Here is a 17,025-nt window from a genome sequence, read left to right as displayed (position 1 = left end):
GATCAGAGATTGTAGAATATAAATAGTTACCCTACACAGTAACTGCAGTACTATGGAACTTTAATTCCTCCATGAACTAGAGAATTGGGCACAAAATTTACTTTTTTTGTGGAAAAATTAATCCAGATTTCAAGAAGTATATCAACCTTTCATCCTTTCTAGATAACCCTGTAATATGCAAAACAATTTCACCTGAATCTGGAAAGGTTAGTCCCAACAGCCTTGGGGTGGGGGTGGGGAGTGAGTATTTATATGTAGCTTAATTAATATACCAAATGCTTAGATGGATTGATAGGATAATCTTCCTCCAGGGGACGATATTTTAAATAGATGGATACTGTTTATATTTTTCAATGTTATCTGATTTCCATGAATAATTTATTCCAAATACCCGTGTATCAGGGACGTGCGGTCAGGGAAGGCAGGGGAGGCAGAGCCTCACCGCTCTCATCATGAAAAAAAAAAGGGAAAAGGCGCTGAGGAGCCTCGGGGTATGGGACTGCACGAGCCGCGGTCCCCTTCATGTTGACTCAGGAAGGCGGGGAATGGGACCACGTGTGCAGGACAGAAGGAGGTGCAGGAGGCTCCTCTAGCCTCAGCCTCCCTCCTGCATACGTGGTCCCATTCCCTGCTTTCTGTCGGGTTCTGATGCCGGAGCTCATGTTCCAGGGCGAATGCGCATGTGCGAGCGGCTCCCTTCCTCGCACTGAGCAATGGCAGGTTTACGGGAAGTTGCTCGTGAAAGCAGAAAGTGTGACGGACTTTTTGGACCGTCAGCTACCGTTTCCCTGCCAGCTCGCTCATGAAAGGACCCTGGAAACCGAGTCGTGGCCGGCATCTTGTTAAGAATTCCCCGCCTTCCTGATGACATCACTAGCCTCACCAGCCATAAACCTCACCGCACATCACTGCCATGTATAGTGCAGCATTGTTAGTCAGTAAAACATACATGATGTAAATGTGCTTCTAATGACAGACTAGCTTATTGTGTATCACTGAGGAATTCAGTTATAGAGTGTGTGTGTGTGTGTGTGTGAGTGTGTGTGTGTGTGTGTGAGTGAGTGAGTGAGTGTGTGTGTGTGAATGATACACATATCATTCTATCAAGTAAGAGGATGGTGTGGAGTTGAAAGAATTAGTGTCTTTGAGAGTAGTAACTGTTGCGGGTATGATTATATAGGTTTATTTATCCAGATACAGATGGAGCAATGAAAAGGAAGACATTCTGATAGACTGATAAGCTTAAAACAATATCAGTCTACAAAGCAAGACAAGTACCCTAGCTTTTCTTCAAAGATGGCCATTTTTGTTATACTCAAAACATTTATGCCTCCCTGGTGTAATAAAACTATAATCATATATCAATGTCTAGCTAAGGTGATGAGCTACCCATTGATTCTCATTCAACATTAGCCAAGGCAGATTGAATAGGTTAGATGATGCCAGAACTGTTGATAAGGAATTTTGGCTGGTGTAATATCTGATTAGAGTAAGTATATTGTGTGAAGAGAGATACTGAATGGTTAGGATTAGGATTAGAAGTGAAACTAACCTTTGTTCTACTTCAATATCCAAGGCATAACTCCTCTTTAATTTTTTCTGCTTATAGCAACCCTTCTCAAGATTGTATTGTCCACAAATGCTTGGAATACAAAGGCTATACATGGTGGGGGGAACTCTTAGAACTATAGCTCCAGATGAACTAAAAGACACCAGATTAGAGAAAGGTGGTTGTGCAAACTCAGAAATTTAAGATAAATGTGAAATCTGGTTAATGAAGGGTAAGGGCATAATGCACACCCTGCCACTAGCCTGCCAAACTGCCAACTATCTGATTCATCCCAATGTAAATATTGACAAGATCTTGAAAGATCACAATTCCTGGCATGATACAGTGTTTCTCCCACAGCTCTGTACATGCTACTGCTGGAAAAGATGGGATCACCAGAGTCAAAAATAATCTTAGTTTGCAAGATTATATGATAGCATACTCTAGCAAAGTAAAATAGGAAGAGATTCCCTAAAAGATAGTTTACGATTTATATTGTTTCCTAATATGATTCGATTGCTTATTTGTACCCTATGACTATCGTTAAGTGTTGTATCTTATGATTCTTGACAAATGTATCTTCTCTTTTATGTACACTGAGAGCTTATGCACCAGAAACAAATTCCTTGTGTGTCCAATCACACTTGGCCAATAAAGATTCTATCCATCTATCTATCTTAAGATAGAAGGGTTCATAAAATTGTGTGTAGGTCACATGGCTCCCAACCAAATATTCCACCATGCCAACAATCTCATATAATTTCACATTAATGCAGAAGAAATACCATGTTCTCTACTAAAACATAATTATTTATTAGGTAGTCTCTTCATTGATTTATTCTTTCAAGCATAACCCCTTTATAAGAAACCCTGAAAGAAGCCAACAATCAGAAATAAAATATAAGCAATTAAAATCTGGAAATAACCATAATTGATCTTAATGAGTTGAGCAGGGTCAGATCTGGTCCTGTAATAACCATAATTGGTCTCAATGAGTTGAGCAGGGATTAGAGGGGTTGAGCAGGATTAAATCTGGTTGGATTTGGATGGGAGACCACTTGAAAATTTCATGGCTGTCAGCTAGATTGGAAGGTAAAAAAAGAAAGTAGAAAGAAAACTACATGGGAAATGTCTACAAATTCACCAAGAGGTTAGCTTTCCCTTGAGAGATTCTTGACTTTTACTAAAATTACTATATGTGCAGTTCAAACATTCAGACTGAAGAAAAAAATGTGCATTTTCATCAAGGTGCAAAATAGTAGTTGTATATGCTGTAATTGAACATTGCCATGCGATATATGCAAACTATGCCAGGCTAAACACTTATAGCATGATGCTTCTCAGTGATCTCTCCTATCTGCCATTGCCATTCTATCAAGCGTTAAAAATATTTTCCTGGCTCCCTCTCACAGGTTCTAAAATAATATACCCCTCAATTTCCCTTTAACATTTCCAACTTTATTTCCAGAACACCAGGTACAGCTGATCTACTCCCCCCACTTTTTTTCTGCTTCACAGCATGTTTAAAAACCTGCCAATAACTCTTTCAATAAAGGCCTGCTTTTTCATTAAGTGTTTAGAACAGTGCTTCTCAAACTTGATAACTTTAAGATGGGTGGAATTCAACTCCCAGAATTCCCTAGCCAGAAAGTTGTCAAATTTGAGAAACACCGGTTTAGGACTTCCCTTCTTGCAATATTTTCGCCTTCCACAACTGCAAGAATCATGTTTACTAATCTGAGTTGCATGAGGAAAAGTTACCGTTTAAAATAAAAGTAAAGGACAAAGCATGCACCTTGGTATGCATGTCATCCATAGGAAAAACTCTACCCTCTGTTAAGTTCTAAAGTTCACTGAAAGCATTGCTGATCTTCATCAATTCTTTAATATACCACTGAGACATTCATAAATATTGGGTTAAAAATGATAACTCAAAAGCCAAATCAGCCACATGTTAATTACTACAGGAATCATATGAACTGCAATAGCTGCAACCAAGGCTAAACCAAGGTTAACATTTCTCTCCCCGTTTCTTGTTCTGAAAAGATCCACAACACTGTACTCCAAGGATAGGCTTTGCAAACTGCAAAGTTGGGGTAACAACTTGACTCTGACTCTTATAAAAGCCTATAATGTTTCATTAAGTATAAGTTCATTTCACGATGTCTAGGAAAGTTAACATTTGATATTATTGTGGTTTTTTCCCCCTTTCCAAACGTTTTGCCTTCTGTGGTTTTTAGAATTCCGATGCTAGAGGGAGAAACTTTGGAGGTAACAGGTGTAGGATTGCACTCCCTTTAAAGAGCTGGACATGCCTTAAAGAAGAGGATATAAGATGCACATGAATGTTGAGAAATTGAGACAGGAAGATCTTGCCTACAGGTCATAGGCAAAGCTCCCCTTTTAAGCCAGGTGGATAGATAGAGCAATGTTTCTCAATCTTGGTGGTTTAAATATGCATGAACCTCAACTCCCAGAATTCCCCACCACCACCAGCACAACTGGTGGGGGGGATTCTGGGAGTTGGTCCATGCATCTTAAAGTCATCAAGACTGAGAAATACTGATTGAGAGCATTAGAAATTAACTCAAGATGTTAAGAGTGACTATTCCATTACAGGCTCCAACAACTCAACCCTATCCACAACAAAGGCAGATGTTACATTTTTTCACTTCAGGTTGTTGTGATTACTATGGCTACTATACAAATAAAACTGGAGGCAAGTTATTTTGTTCCAGTTTAATTAAAATGGAATGCTAGGGGTGGTCCAATATCTATAGCTAATGTACACAACCATCCACAATTAACAGTGGAATGGGCCATCCCAATTTAGTTTCTTTGGGGAAAGGGGGGGGGCTGTCTATAGGGTCTATAGAGGGTGGTTTTAAAAAATCAACATACAAGCCCCATTAAGTAAGACACATTAAAATAGGTAGAGCTGAATGCATCAGGGTGGCCGCCATCTTGACTTTTTTTGACCACACTCTGTGGACATCCTGATATCCTTTAACCCCTTTTCATTGAAATTAAATGGGGAGGGGGACTAACCTGAAGAAGACAATATCAAATGATCTGAATTAGGTTCCCCACTGCCCCTGTGATTGATTTATTTTTGAATGTGATCTTTCTTCCTAGCTCTCTTCTGTTCTTCCTTTAAGTATTAGCAATCATTCAGAATAATAGTCATTTTGAAAGGTACATGCCTCATCAGAAGACAAGCATTAAGACAGGGGGGATGAAATTGAAGACTCTGCCCCAAGCATCATACAGTGACAGAGGGAAGAAACAAAGACCCCAGCAAGGTAAAAGTAAGGGAGGAGGTCATTGAGCACCGTTTGGAGTTAAAGAAATGTTCAGGAGTGAACTACAAAGGCGGACCTGGCCTTGAAGATGGGCCTAAGAGCTGAAAAAGTCAGCAAGGACTCCTAGATATGCTTTAGGCGACAACAATTCAGGCAGTACAGAAATTCTGCACCGAAAGAGAAATTCGCGAGTACAGGAATTCAGTCTTGGTTGTTCTCCAGAAATGTTGGATGTCAGCTTTCCATAATCCTCAACCAAGATGATCGGGGATATAGGAGAATTCGTGCCCAACACTTTTGGGAGGCAACGGACTCGTAGTAAGTAGCCCTTCTGCTGCCTTTACCAATCTGGATTTCCCAGCAGTTTCAACTTGAGTGTCAAGTCCGGAAATCGCTCCTTAGTAGGCGAGCTAACGAGAAAGCATTTCCTCCGCGTCGCAAAAGCCGGGGCCCGAAGTCTTTCTTGCTGGGTGAGACGTGTTCTCTACCCCACACTCCCCACGCAACACACACATACACACACAGCAAACATAGAGGGCGGGGGCACGAGGTCGCCTGTCTTCCTACCAGACCCTGTTTCCTTAAACTTTCCTTAATTCTGGTTTGCGCACTGAAGGCAATAAACGAAATGCCGCTTGTCTTCTTTATACCTCTGGTCTCATTCTTGAGATTCAGACAAGCCAATAAAAGACCCCATTCGACACAAGATTGAGAGTTAGGCTTGGGTGGGGGGAAGAGTGGGGGGGAAACTCATTCGTCTCCGCTGTCTTCGGATTTCCAATGAAAAAAATCTCTCTCTCCCTCTCTCTTTCTCCCCCCCCCCACTTTCTCTTTCTCTCCCCCCCCAAAGAGGAGGGGGAGAGAAAACCCTCCCGCAGAAACCTATGAAAGGCGCCGGACAAGCCTGTTGAAACTTGGGGAAGTGTTAGTTTACTTTGTCAAATATTTGGAAAGACCGGATCCATCGCGACTTAGGCCAAGCTCCTGGGTTTTTTAGAGGTCTTTGATGAGTTTTCGGAGCCTTGGGGGGGGGGTGTAAAACGATATGCTATATACTGATAAAGTGTAAAAATATGTATTCCACTCGCTCTTATACTTGGACGCTTCTAACAGCTACCGGAATTATTGTCTCTATCCTAGCCAGAGCGTCTCTCTCCTAGCCAGAACACCAAAGAAGTGCCACCTTCCTTGGGGGTGGGGGTGAAAGCCTCAGGCCCAACCGAAGAGGAATTTAGCCGCCCCGAAACTCCGCATCAAATTCTATGGATTTCCATGGGAGGGATTCGCGCAGCGCTTAATCGACTCTTCCCCCGTCGAAATCCCCGGGACCCCTCGCCTCTCTCAGCGCAGGGGCTTCAGTAGTCTTTAAAGAAGGGTGCGCGAAGATGCACCTTGCAGTCGGGCAGAAATCCAGTCTTATTTGCTTGAGAGTATAAAACAGCCCCCATCCCCGGGGGAGCTTTTTTCTCCCCGGGTGGCTGGTCCTTTAAAAGGCGCTCGTATTTTCTTGGATCGCGACCACAGCAGCTATAAATCTATAAAGAAGCCAACCCTTGGACTGGAGTCAGGCGGCCTTCGGGATTTGCGTTCTCACGACGCGCCCGGGGCGCCTGCCTGTTGCCCTCTGAACGAACCCGAAAACTTTTGCTTCTTCGGCATTGTGACTTGTTTCTTAAAGCAAAGCCAAACAAAACCGGGGAGACCCAGAGCGCGTGCCTCCTGCGATCAGATCGGCTCCGCTTTGGAGTCCCCCTACTTTCCCCTCCTCCCCCCCAAAAAAAGTCACCGGTCCGCGCTGCATCCGGAGTCCCCCTTTTTTTAATAGCCGCGGGGCAGAACCTAATTTCGGTGTTCACGCGGGAAGAAAGGAGGCGAAAGAAAAAAGGCACCTTTGGAGGCGAAATAAATCGAATTTCCTTCCTATTTATTACTTCAAACGAGACTTGATACAGTAACACACCGGTTATAAAAATTGCACGGGCAAGGAAACCACCCACCCACCCACTCTCAATTTTAAAATTGAAGAATGAAGCTCCATAATTATTATTATTATTATTATTATTATTATTATTATTATTATTATTATTATTATTATTATTATTATTATTATCATTATCATTATTATTATTATTATTATTATTATTATCTCGTTTAGCTCTCCGCGATTTAATACTAGCAACTGTCACGGACCGAATAAAACCAGGCGATCGATGGTGGGGAAAGAAAGCGAACGGCGTTTGCAAATAAGTGCGGTGTTTAACCGGAGCCCTTCGGAGGTTTCGTAGAGTTTCACACGGGAGAGATCGGGCGGCTTCCTAAAAAGCATCTCTCTTATACTATACTGTTCGCGCCGTTTTTTAAGACGGGCCAAAAGGACTGGGTGAAAGATGTATCTACGGCCAAGCCCAGCAACGGGCAGGAGTCGGCTGGAGGGCGCCAAGAAGGAAAAGCCCAGAGGTTTGGCTCCCGAACTTCACCTCTGGACTTTTCCACCAGGAACCTGAAAAGGTTCGCAAGCGACGCATCTGCCGCTCGCTTTTTTTCCCCTTTCTTTTCCTTTCGTTTTCTTTCATAAATAACGGACCTGTTTTCAAATTGTATCGACTGGATGCATCTGCTTTTAGGGGGAAGGAAGGAAGGAAAGAAAGAAAGAGAAGGGGAGAAAACAGCTAATCAAAGGCAGGCGAGGAGGAAGAGGGTGGTCTGTTTCACAGAAAATTAAGACAGTAATCCAATGAGGTCTTCTGCTTTCCTCCTTCTCTCCCCCCTTCCTCACCCCTCCCCCATTTTTTCGCCCAAACAAGTAAATAATTGTGCTTTTTTTTAATTAAAAAAATGTCACGCAAAAGCTGTGCTACAATTTTCTCTGCGGGCCCCCTCCCTTCCCGCCTTTTATTGTATTTTATTTTTAAATTTCCAGCAATTGGGGGGGGGGGAGTCTGGATCGCTGATGAGATCCAAACTAATTTAAAGTTGCCCTTCGTCAAAGATTTAAAAGCCCCCCTTTCCCCCCTTTTGTGGCCTTTCTAAACCTTCCGTGTTTTTAAAAAGCCATTCGTCCGAGAATCAATAGAGAGAGAAACCTGAAATAAACGTAAGCTTTGCTAGAAAGTCAAACCCCGCTCAACATTCTGCGGGACCTGAAGCTCCCGAGGAAAATACCAGGAAAGCACGTTTCACACGAAAGGTTTCCAGGGGGAGGCCAGGAAATCTCTTTCGAAGAATGGGTGTAAAGTCTGGGAAATCCACACGCGCGCACAAACACGCATACCGCAGTAGGATCTGAGCCCTGTGACAGGCCAACTCTGGCTAGCGGGGGGCCTCCCGGTCAGAACCCGCCAGCAAGCAACGCCTGAAAACTGACAACGACCGACTTTGCGAGTCGGTGTCTTCGCAGCCTTTTTTTCCCAGCTGCGCCCCAATTCGAGGCGCCCATCCTAGACTTTTCTCACAGACCCGGTTCGGGTTAACGGGATGGGTAAGTTGACCAGCATCCACGGTCAAAACGGCCTTCTGGGAGCCTTTGCGGTTCTTTTTTTATTTTTTTATTTTTAAATAGCGTCAAACAAAAAAAAACGAGGCTCACTTCTTAGAGCAAGTCCGTTGCTAGCCAACTTGGAGAAGACACGGAAAAAGCAAGCAAAGAAAAAAGAAAAGGAAAATCTTGCAAAAGTTTCTCTCCCGGTTCAATAAGGGCGAACCTGGGGTTTTAAGGAGGAAGACGAGGAGGCTATTCGGAGCGGCTGCGGTCCTCCCCCCTTCCTACCCCCCCCCCCCACCCGGCCTTCAAGCTTTTTTCCCCCTGCAAGAAAACAGATTAAGAGAGGGGTTGACGGGAGGGGGAGAGGAGCCTCGATTGCAGCGTTGCAAACGCGGCGAGGGGAAGTCAACGAGCAGGCTTGTTTTGCACGCGCCGCCGTCCGCGGCAGGCCAAGCGCCCAAGGCACGGGAAAGTGTGCGTGTGTGTCGGGTGGGAAGGGAGAAGAGAGAAGGTTAGGGCCCAGTTTTTTAGAAGGTTCTCCGGAGGGAGATTCGGTTGGTGGCGTCTTTGGGGCGCTTCGAACAAAGGAGGAGGCCACTCAAAACGCGCAGAACCCCAAACAGCCTGGCTCTCTCTCTCTCTCTCTCCCCTCTCTCTGTCTCTCTCCCCCTTCCACCACCACCACCCCCCGCCAGGCCTGAAACTGAGCGGCTCGAAGGAGGAAAAACCTGCGGCGGAGGCGGCCCTGAGTTCCTATGGGATTTCCCGCCCGCCGGGGGTTGGCGGCGTGCAAAAAAAGGGGGAAAAAGCGCCTTTCCCTCTGGGTCCTCCGGCGCCCCCTCCCCTCCGCCGGCACGGCCCGTCCTCCCCCCCCCCGCCCCGCACAACCTGCCCCAGCAAATCAAGGGGTCCGCTCTCCCTCCTTGCGGGTCGCCTCCGCCGCCACTCTCTCTCTCCCCTGGCAACCTCAGCGCCTTCCTTACACACACACAGCCCGCGCGTTGTCTTTTTTTTTCCGAGAGCCGACAGCGCCCACTGCAGGCGCGCCGCGCTGCTGCAACCTCTCCTCCCCGCTCCTCCTCCTCCCTCCGAGTCCCGGCCCGAGCAAACTAGCGGCGCTCTCCGGCACTGAACTTTTGCTCAACTCTTTCGGCCGCCTCGGCTGAAGTTCACCAGCGAGCTTCTTCCCCCACCCCCTCCTCGCCGCCGCCGCCGCCGTCACCCCGGCAGACAAACAAACAAACAGCGCCGGGCGCAGCAGGCAAAGCCGAGCCGAGCAGGGAACTTCCCCTCCGCTTGCAAACCGCCGCTGGAAGAAAATCCCAAGAACTGCTCCGCGACTTTTTTTTTTCTTCCCACCCCCCGCAAGCGCCCTCTGGACTGCGCGGCCGCGAGTGGATGGATAACGGCGGCGGCAGCAACAGCAGCCCGGCAGGGACCCGCCTGGAAGCCAGGGCAGGATCGGGCGCGGGGCTTTTGGGGGTTCCCCTCCGGCCCCAGCGGGGGAGAGTCGCCCCCCTCCCGGCGCTTTTCCCCTTTCCCACCTCCCCACCCCAAGACCCGGACGCTTCGGGCGCCTGAAAGCCTCGTGGCAGAGAAAGGGGGGGAGCAGCAAGCGAAAGAGCGCGGACACCTACTTGTGGCCAGCTTTCTGGCTCTGCCTTTGGATCGCATGGGTGCCAAGTCCTGCGGACGCTGCTTGGATGGTGTTGGGGGGAGAGAGATCTGGGAGGGGGGAAACCAGTGGACGGGCTTTTTTGTCCTCTCTCTTTTCCCTCCTTTTATTTGTGTTTCCTTCCTTCCCTCCCCCCCTCTTGTCTTTCTCTCTCTCTCTCTCTCCCTCTCTCACCCAGACTCTCTTTCTCTCAACCCAGAGCTCGCTATCTCTCCAGCATTGTCAGTTTGGACACCTTCGCAGTTCGCACATGCGCACGGGGCGGCTTCTCTCCCTCACCCCCCCCCCTTCTCCCTCTCTGGCTCAACTCCCCCCCCCCTCAACATCTCCCGGTAGCCACTGCCAAAAAGAAAAGAAAAAAGTTTGGAGCGACCTTTCACTTTTGGGATTGTGGGGAATCTGGTCAGTGGAGCGCAGGAGATCCTTTTCAAAAGAAGGGAGAGGAAACAACAAGGGGGGGGGGGCTGGGATGCGCGGATTTACCGCGGGACCCCCGCATAAAACGCCTGAATATTGAAGGATGCTTGACGCTGCTCTCCCACCCACCCGCAAACATTCCACGCCACGCCCTTCCCACTCGGGGGGGGGGATTCCTCTGCGCTCCTGTCCTGGCACGTTTTACTCGGAAGCAAGCCTCGCTGGCTTTCTGCGACCCGCTCAACTCTCGCTTTCCCTGCCCGGCCGCTCGCCTGCCCGCCTTTAGCTAAACTCCGCAGCTACCTACGGAGGAGGGAGACGGCAGCCCCGCGCTTCCCACGGACGGTACCCCGCGTTTCCTCCAGGGGCAGCTGCTGATGCGGTGATGCCTTCCACCACCCCACCCCACCCACCCCCTCCGCCCGCAGATAGGAGCGGGGCATTGAAAATATGGGGATCCTTGCCCGGAGGGAGAGCGCTCGGCTTTTGAAGACAGCCAAATCGCCCTCTTTTCCACCTCCAGTTGGGAAAGGCGGGGAGGTGGACAATAAATCTTATGCCTTGTGCCTGCTCGTCCCTCGGGGACTCCCCCCCAACGCGCTTTGACCGTCCTTCGGATGTTGGCCCTCCCGTTTTAGCTTAAGCAGCGGCGGAGACAGAAAGGAAAAATAAAACCCCGGACTGTCTGGGGCGGGGAGGGATGGGTGGGAAAGCCGGCAGTTTTCTCTCCCACCCACCCAAATTGAGGAGAGCCGGTTCAGGACCTCTGGAGTTCTTCAACTCCGCTTTTAGGGGTTAGGATCCATCGGCCGCTCCTTTACTCGAGAGGAGACACATTGGCGTCCCGATGGCCGTGTGTGTTTGTGTGTGTGTGTTTTGCCCTGTCTCTTAAGGCCTTCGCTGCATTTCTGGGTTCAGCATCTGGGCGCCCCCCCCCTTCCTAACCTTCCGTTTACTCGAAAGTAAACCGCGCGACTTTCTACTGCGGTTCCAAGGGGGAAACGGCCTCCGCTGCTCCAAGAAGTAGGAGGTGACACACACCCCCCGCCCTGCTCAGCTCCTCGTAGCCCCTCTGCCCGTCTATTCAAGAAGTCAGGGCTGCGGGATTTGCTCCCGAGTAAGCTTACTTTGAAGCATCAACTCGGAGGAAAAACCCCGTAGATTGGTGTATTTAAACATTGATTGATTTTTATTATTTAAGGTTGACACCCATCACAGAAAGAAGCTATTAACTAACCACTGATAGAGACCAACGCTTTAGGCTCCAGCCTGGTTAAGAAGTAAATCTTGATTTCCATAGGCTCAGATTTAGGATCTGGCTTGTATATGGCCTGTATATCTGACGTTGGCTATGCCCTTACTCGGGACTTACTCTGAATTCCTAGCGAAAGGCGAAAGGCTAGACTTCTAAACGTCGCCAAACCAATCAATTCGCAACTCCCAAGAAATACCCATTTATTCAAGTCAACGGGATTTGCTTCGAAGCCATTCTGTGTAGGAATTGAGAGAATTGGGCAAGTCTTGGGGGGGGTCCCTTCGACTCAGCTCGCTTCTCTCCTCTTCCTACAGATGTAAATGAACTGATGAGGATCTTAAGCAAGCCGAATTGTTTCATTCACGCGAATAAATCCAGTCGATAGCTGAGCCGTCGCTGGATCTCGCTTTTAAAAATTGGGCCCCCGGTTAGAGGTATGAATCAACTCCAGCTACAATAATGGGTGGGTTTTTTTTCTTTCTTTATTTATTTATTTTTAATTTTCCTCCCGAACAATCTCTTTGTACTAAATAGCTTTGCTCGATACCTCTTCGACACTATTTATGTGCCCATTAATATGTGTTTCAAAATTCTGCTAGATACCATAAAATAAAATTATGGGTTTTCAGATCCTGGTTCGTGCAAGGAAGCCGCTTGGTTTGGCGTTCCACATTTTCTCCCTCCCTCCCTCTCTCTTTCAGCACTCCTTCATGGCCGCTGCCTAATTCTAAAGAAGCGGATGCGCCCGATCCTACAAACAATTACGGTGATCACAATCCGCTCCAGATTTAGGAGTGCGTAAAAAACGCAGCCATCTCCACCGCGTTTTGAGATAGCTGGGGGAGATTTTGAGATTGCTATCGCAACGCAACCCCCTCACACAACTCGGGAGCAAACGGTTTGCGGCTGTAGAGTAGCCGCAGCTATTCCAGACACGGCCCCATTGGGAATTGGTGGAATTTGTTTCCGAATAAACACGCTTCTAATCGGACATCAAAAACAGCAGAGACCAGAATTGGGAAAGGCACTTTAAAAGAGTAAGAACACCCTTTTAAAAAGATAGAGAAGAAAACGGGTTTTTTTAAAAGGGTAAGAAGCTATTTCAATTTCCAGGCGACGTTGAATATGCAACAGGCGTCAATCTGCTTCCGATCTCGAAAAGTGAACACGTGAAGAGGGATAAACACAACCCAACATCTTCCTTTCTCCAAATGAAGCTCATGCCAGCTTCGCGGGGTGCAGAGATAATTTCTCACATGCCCCCCCCTTTCGAGGGAAAACGCATGTACCGATTCCTGTATGTGTTGGGGCTGGGGGGTGGGAGGCGAATCTGGCGAGACAAGATTTTCAGTGTTTAGCTGAAGCTAACTTTAGTGTGGCATCGCTCAATGGAGAGCTTTTAGGTATGCGAACTGAATGAAACCCACATGTGCAGCAGCAGTCTATCTGTAAACAGTTCTCGTCTTTACGCGTTTCTCAAGGTGAACTTGCCTTAGGGGGGGGGGGTTCACTCTTGACGGATCGGGACAGGAGAGCCGGGGAGAGCCCCCCCCCACTTTTTTTTTTTTTTTGCTCAAGAAATTCGTTCCCAGAATTAGTTTGGTCTGCGAGAAACTGGGGGAAAGTCAATCCTGAGTATTTTAGGACGAAAACGGCCTATCCTGAGAGAGCATGAGATGTGTGAATGCTCACCTCGTGATATTTATCTGTCTCGAGTCTCAGAAACAGGCCAGGTATTAAAGAAAAATAAGGGATAGAGAGAGAGGGAGAGAGGGAGAGAGGGAGAGAGAGAGATGAAATAAGTAAGAAATAAAATCTAGCCCAGAAAAGTCTGGGCGGGGGTGGGGGGGGGATTAACAAGAAAGGAAAAATTGCAGCTGAAGTGGCCCTTCCCCTTTAAAAGGGGAAGGGGCGAGATGGGGCTCCATGGACCCCCAGGGCGGAAGGGAGACGGGAGACGGCCTTCCTTTCTAGAGGGTCAAGTGCACAAATGCTGCTGCTGCCTGTCTACTCCAGCCCCGTTGGAGAGGCCGCCTTTGATAAGCTCCCAACCAGGTTCCCGCGCCCTTTAGTGCCCCCGCGGGAAGGTGGAGAAATCCAACAGGTGAAGAGCGGTTCTCTATCTTCCCCTTCAGATGAAAGGAAGGCTCGGGTGGGGCGGGGCGGGGATGCGTGACTCTTAAAGGCACAGTAGAAAAGAAGCGCGCTAGGGCGAACGGTCTCGTTTCTTGCGCTACGGCCGCACCTGTGGGCCTCTCCCGTTTTCTAGCTGTTGGTCAGGAGCCTCGGACTGCCATCCTGTTGCCTCCCCTCTTTGTGGGCCAGCCTAGGCTTCTCTCCCGGCGATCCTTGGGCCTTGCAGACAAGCAGCGACCAAGATCACCCGGCCAGCGAGGGAGGGTCGCTGGGGAGCTCCCGATGTCCAATCTGAGAAGGGGGGGGCTAAATGAGATCTAATGAGAGTTCACACGGGGAGCTAAGTGGTTGCTTGGCTGGGTTTGTATGCAAACCCCTAAAAACTGACGTTTGTACACTGAAACCTACGGACCAGCCCTGTTGTGTAAATCCAACCGGGTCTCACGCAACAAGCCATAGTTAGACAGCGTAGTCAGTGGCGATTAAAGCTCACTGGTGCCCTAAGCACTGACAAATCTTGGTGCTGTTCTTTGTACATACTGTACACAGATTTTCATTGGGTTTCTCCTTTCTTTCTCAACTTTGTGGTGCCCCCCTTTGGGTCTGGTGCCCTAAGCAGGTGCTTGGTCTCCTTATTGGTTAATACACCACTAATCGTAGCTTGAGGCTCTGTGCCAACGCCCCTCACCGGGATACCAAGATGGAAACCGGGACATCCATCTCATTTTCTAACCGGTCGCTATATAGTGCGGCGACCTCACATGGTGGGGGAAAGGAAAATGAAGAAAAATCCATTCCGGCTGCTTTTAGCTTGGAGGAAAAGCGGGAGATAAATGTAAATCATTCTCTCCCATCTCTCTCCCCGAGCTCACCGTGAGCGGCTTCAACCTAAAGGCTTTTACAGGGGTCCCGAAACTGACATGCCAAATTCGGAAAGGCTTCTTCCGCCCAAGCAAAACTGTAGAATTGCAACGCCTTGCAAATATGGGCCGACCCGAGAGGCAGGATGGCCGACTGAAAGTAGGAGTAAATAACCTCTGAGTAAACGCGTGTCCGTGGCGTTCAATGGGCTTTATTTTACCAAGATTCTGTTAATATTGCACCTTTAGCCTTCGCTTGACTCGAACCAACCCATTGTATAAATGCATAAAGATAATGGTTCCCCTCGCACATATGTACTCGTCATTCCCGACTCTAGGGGGCGGTGCTCATCTCCGCTTCAATCTCCAAGAGGCAGCGCTATCCGAAATCGTCGTCTTGGTCATGTGGCTGGCATGACTAAACAGCAAAGGTGGTCCCTATTTTTCTAGGTGCTTTCGAACTGCTAGGTTGGCAGAAGCTGGGACAAGTGGGAGCTCACTCCATTACGCGGGTGCTAGGGATTCGAACAGCTGAATTGCTGATCACAAGCTCAGCATCTTAGCCACTGAGCCACCGCGTCCCCATATAAATGCCTACAGAAGGTTAATAAGACTTTAAGCAATTCCTGCCTTTCTTCTTTCAGGCTAGACCGGCTGCCAGCGATGGCTCTTCCTAAGCCTTTGCCTGTAACCTAGGCGAGGTCTGGCCAGGTTTATCGTTTCTCCATTCAAATGATTATGCAGCATTCTTCTCTACGGCTCTCCTTAGAAAGCCCCCCCCCCTACTCTGAAGCAGAAGAGAGCAGAGGCCCGATCGTCACCAGGTTTACCCAGAAAGGGATTCCGCTGAAAAGAGAGTTAAGGCACCCAAAACTAAGTCAAGGTCTTTAACCATGGTTTGTTAATCAAGACACAGATGAGTTTATTCATCGGGAAAGAGGAAACCAAGAAAGGCTTGTTGGGAGTTAGTCGGGTGTGTAAACCCATTGCTCCACACCTTCTATCCCGGAGTTTTTTTGGGGGGAGGGGGTAATCAGATAGTAACAACAGTTACTCTGCTAATATGATGGGTGGGCTTTAAAAAAAAACCAGAACCCATCCCTAATTTTTTTGTTTATATACCACTGATTACACACGGGTGGATCACTGAATTCCATAATCTCTTCTTCACTCACTCTTTTTCTCCAAATGTGTTGGTAAGATAGTCTCAGCGTATTTCATTCTGACCCTTTCCACCCATTAAACTTCTCAACCCTCCTGCTTGACGTCATTGAGGTTTCCCATTTTACAGAAGGGAAAACTGAGGCTTGACAGCTAGTGGCTGTATTCACACAATGAGCCATGGGTTCTGTAAGAGTAGCCATGGTGGCGCAGTGGTTAAAATGCAGTACTTCAGGCCACTTCTGCTGACTGCCTGCAATTTGGCAGTTGGAATGCATGGTTCATTCAGCCTTCCATCCTTCCAAAGTGGGTAAAATGAGGACCCAGATTGTTGTGGGCCATGTGCTGACTATGTAAACTGCTTAGTTTACTAAGCACTGTGAAGCGGTATATAAGTCTAAATGCTATTGCTAGTATAGAATAAACTAAACTAGCTGCACTTCGACCTTGGTTTACAGACCCACCGTGGCTGCTTTCATGCAACATGCCAAACCCAACTACCTACTTAGCGGCTTAGTCTGCCTAGTTCTTTTAGTCACCCAGTGCCATAATAGAGGCTTTCAGTGATTCTGGGAGTTCATGGTAGGCCTTGCAGAAGGTAGAAATAATTTATAAACTGAACATGGAGAAAATAGAACATGCCAGCAGTTAAATTCAACTCCGGATGAAGACGTTAATATGGTTTTCTTAGCCACCAAGAAGTTATTGTAGTGGTTCTTTTTTCTAGTTTTCCAGCACGCTGGGGTTTTCTCTTGAGACCTGGTTTACTGGAGGTCGAACAAAGGCTGCCCAGAAACCAGTGAGAGCATCCAAGGATTTCTGCAGCTGGAGACCTAAACCCCAACCTCCTGTGTTGCCACGCCAAGAAGGACAAGCCAGCCTGCGGCAGTTTTCATCACCAGACGAGGCAGGGGCTGCGACCTGGAAAAGGAAGGAAGCGGCTTTCCAGGTGAGGGCGCCAGGTGTTGAGGCTCCTGTCAACCTGGAGTGCCTCGTCTCTCTCCCTCTCTTTCTCTTTCACTCTCTCCTTTTCACTCTCTCCTTTTCACTCTCTCTCTCCTATTTCTCTCTTTCTCTTTCACTCTTTCTCCTTTCTCTCTCTCTTTCACTCTCTTTCTCTCTCTCTCTCTCCTTTTCACTCTCTCTTTCTCTTTCACTCTCTTTCTCTCTTTCTCCTTTTCACTCTCTC

The 17,025-nt window shown here is 47.9% G+C and overlaps 2 protein-coding genes across 7 annotated transcripts in view; both read right to left on the bottom strand.

The window, feature by feature from the left end:
* The window catches only part of MECOM (MDS1 and EVI1 complex locus), a 572,118-nt gene extending 561,903 nt beyond the window's left edge, over nucleotides 1-10,215 (bottom strand). For 4 of the 6 annotated variants that reach the window (XM_081955568.1, XM_081955570.1, XM_081955569.1 and 1 more), the window contains exon 1: nucleotides 9,970-10,215. In XM_081955568.1, the coding sequence (XP_081811694.1) occupies nucleotides 9,970-10,006 (37 nt within the window). In that variant the 5' untranslated portion in view covers nucleotides 10,007-10,215. The remainder of the gene's footprint in view (nucleotides 1-9,969) is intronic. The other 2 variants (XM_081955575.1, XM_081955576.1) reach the window with 1 other exon arrangement.
* PHC3 (polyhomeotic homolog 3) overlaps nucleotides 1-17,025 on the bottom strand; it is a 395,745-nt gene that overhangs the window by 47,352 nt on the left and 331,368 nt on the right. The window lies entirely within an intron of this gene.

This window comes from Natrix helvetica (genome assembly GCF_964273705.1).
Source record: "Natrix helvetica genome assembly, chromosome: 5".
In the NCBI taxonomy this organism is placed as follows: Eukaryota; Metazoa; Chordata; class Lepidosauria; order Squamata; family Natricidae; genus Natrix; species Natrix helvetica.
The sequence above is the reverse complement of the archived record's forward strand: the minus strand, read 5'-3'. Positions and strand labels throughout refer to the sequence as shown.